The sequence below is a fragment of the Priapulus caudatus genome, unplaced genomic scaffold (assembly GCF_000485595.1).
Source record: "Priapulus caudatus unplaced genomic scaffold, Priapulus_caudatus-5.0.1 Scaffold197, whole genome shotgun sequence".
Taxonomy (NCBI): domain Eukaryota; kingdom Metazoa; phylum Priapulida; class Priapulimorpha; order Priapulimorphida; family Priapulidae; genus Priapulus; species Priapulus caudatus.
In genome coordinates this window covers 747,965-750,464 of record NW_014577258.1, presented here as the reverse complement: position 1 = coordinate 750,464, position 2,500 = coordinate 747,965, and the positions used below count along the sequence as shown (strand labels likewise).

General features: G+C 56.4%; 1 protein-coding gene across 1 annotated transcript in view; it reads left to right on the top strand.

Moving 5' to 3' along the window:
• Positions 1-2,115: 2,115 nt before the first annotated feature.
• The window catches only part of LOC106807136 (sodium-dependent dopamine transporter-like), a 16,240-nt gene continuing 15,855 nt past the window's right edge, over positions 2,116-2,500 (top strand). The window contains exon 1 of the mRNA XM_014809398.1: positions 2,116-2,257. Coding sequence (XP_014664884.1) covers positions 2,116-2,257 — 142 coding nt within the window. The remainder of the gene's footprint in view (positions 2,258-2,500) is intronic.

Sequence of the window (2,500 nt, the reverse complement as noted above, 5' to 3'; positions counted from 1 at the left end):
GCACACGTCACCACTGCACTACGCAACCACAGACATCACACATGCAGCGCATACGCACACCACACCACGCACACACACACAGCACACACACATACGACACACACACACGCCGCGCCGCGCTCGCGCGCACACACACACACATACCATACACACACACACCACACTCCGCACGCACGGCACGCACGCACGCACGCACGCACCGCGGACGCATACACACACAACACGCTCTCTCTCTCAACACACAACACACACACACACACACACACACAACCACACTACACACACGCACACACGCGACGCGCGACACGACACACACAACACACGGCCACACAGCGCACACACACCACGCGTAACACACAACGCACACACATCACACACACGCACGCACACACACACACACAGTACAAACAGTACACACACACGCACACACACACACACACACACACACACACACCAGCACACAACACAAGAACACTTACACAGCTCACACGCGCGCGCCGTCGCCACGCACGCACGCACGCACTGCACGCACACACACACACACACACACACACACACAGATGAGAAGACGAGACGAGAGAGCAGCAGAGAGAGTAAGGAGGAGGGGGTTGAAGCAGAGAGAGAGAGAGAGAGAGAGAGAGAGAGAGAGAGAGCGATAGCTTCTGGGCGAGGGTAACATCCACACGAGGCCCCCGATCACGTGAGCTCGCAACCTCATTAGTCTCTCACTGCCGCGGCCCACAGGCGCGCTCGTGATCCGTCTACGGTAGTCAATCGAAGATCGATGGAATATCGATTGGTTGATATCTGACGGTTCTATCTGATCTGTTTGAGATAGCTTCTCGTAGCGCCGCCAAGTGGTCAGGTGCCGAACTGTCTCACCCTCCGTCCAAGTTCTGCTCTACCAGACCCCACTCAGCTAGGCCCTATCATTAAACCAAACCAGCCCCAACCCATCCATACCTAACCCAGTCACATCTAATCCAGCCACACTTAACCCAGCCATAACCAGCCCAGCCACCTCACAACCCACCAACACCTAACCCAGCCGCACCTAACCCACCCACACATAACCCACCCACACCTAATACAGGCACACATAAAATTGCCCTTCCCGCATTTTGTTAACAAGACCGCGCACTGAACGGCGACAACAGAGGAGAAAGATTGTCGCTCGCTTATACGAGCGAGAAAAAAGTTTTACGGGCGACTCCCGTGTCGGTGCTTAGCTCTACCGCGCCTGCTAACCCGTTAAAGTAGATACTAGAGGTGAGGCATCAAGCAACGCTGGCACATACGGCCGCGCATAGTGACGCAAGTTGTGTATAGAAATGGGTAAAATAGAATAGTAATAGAAATAGATCAAAATGAACGAGAATAATCGAGGGAGAGAGAAAACTATGGAGGGAGACAGAAAGGGGGAGAGAAAGCGTAAAAGAGAGAGAGAGAGAGAGAGAGAGAGAGAGAGAGAGAGAGAAGACCAGAAAGCGAGCAAGAGATAGGTAGAAGAAAAAAAAGAAGAAGAAGAATACGAAGAGAAAGAGGTCAATCGAGAGAAAGAGAGAAGGAGAGAAGGAGAGAGAGGAGGGGAGAGATGCGAACATAACAAGCGTCCGTCTGGAAGCACAGGTGTCGTACGTCCGCTCACTGCGCGATTCCCGCACCTCCATGACGCGGCGATGACGTCATCCCCGCCGTGCGTCGCAACTTTCTGCTTAGCACTCTTGCAGTACCCGATTCCTCTCCCGACTACCAAGCCTCGCGAAGCCATCATCAGCCGGTGACCCTGGGACTCAGTGACCGTGCGTGTCCGCGTAGTCCGGCCAACCGCCAGTCCGGAGAGCAGCCGCGCGGCTGCCGAAGCGGAGTGCGACAGGTGTGGGTAACGTAACAAGCGTTAGCAGGTATGCGCCGCCGAAGCGAGCTCGGCGTATTTAGCGGCATGCTCGTGTTGCGCTCGCACGCACCGCGCCACCACGCTCCGCTCTGAACATCGGACTCCCTCATCATCATCATCCCGACCGACGAGCATACGGAACACCGCGCGTGAAACCGGATCGACAGCGTCGGATCGAGATCCGAGATCCGAAATCTGTGCGTGTGCGTGCTGTCTATATGCTGTTCATCAGAAATCAGAAGGAGTGGGCGAGCAAGAGCGCCCGCAGCATGAAGACTGACCAGCACGTGGATGGCAACGCGAAGCAGGCGAACGGAGCGCCCGAGACGTTTCAGATGCACGAGTGTACGAAACCACTAGGTAGCAACTCCACACTTGTGTGCGTGCGTGCGTGCGTGCGTGCGTGCGTGCGTGCGTGCGTGCGGGCGTGCGAGCGGGCGTGTGGTGTTGGTGTGAGTGTGTGCGTGCGTGCGTGCGTGTGTGCGAGCGGGCGTGTGGTGTTGGTGTGTGTGTGTGCGTGGACGTGCGTGTGTACGTGCGTGCGTGCGTGTGGTGTTGGTGTGTGTGTGTGCGTGGACGTGCGTGCGTGTGTGCGTGCGTGCG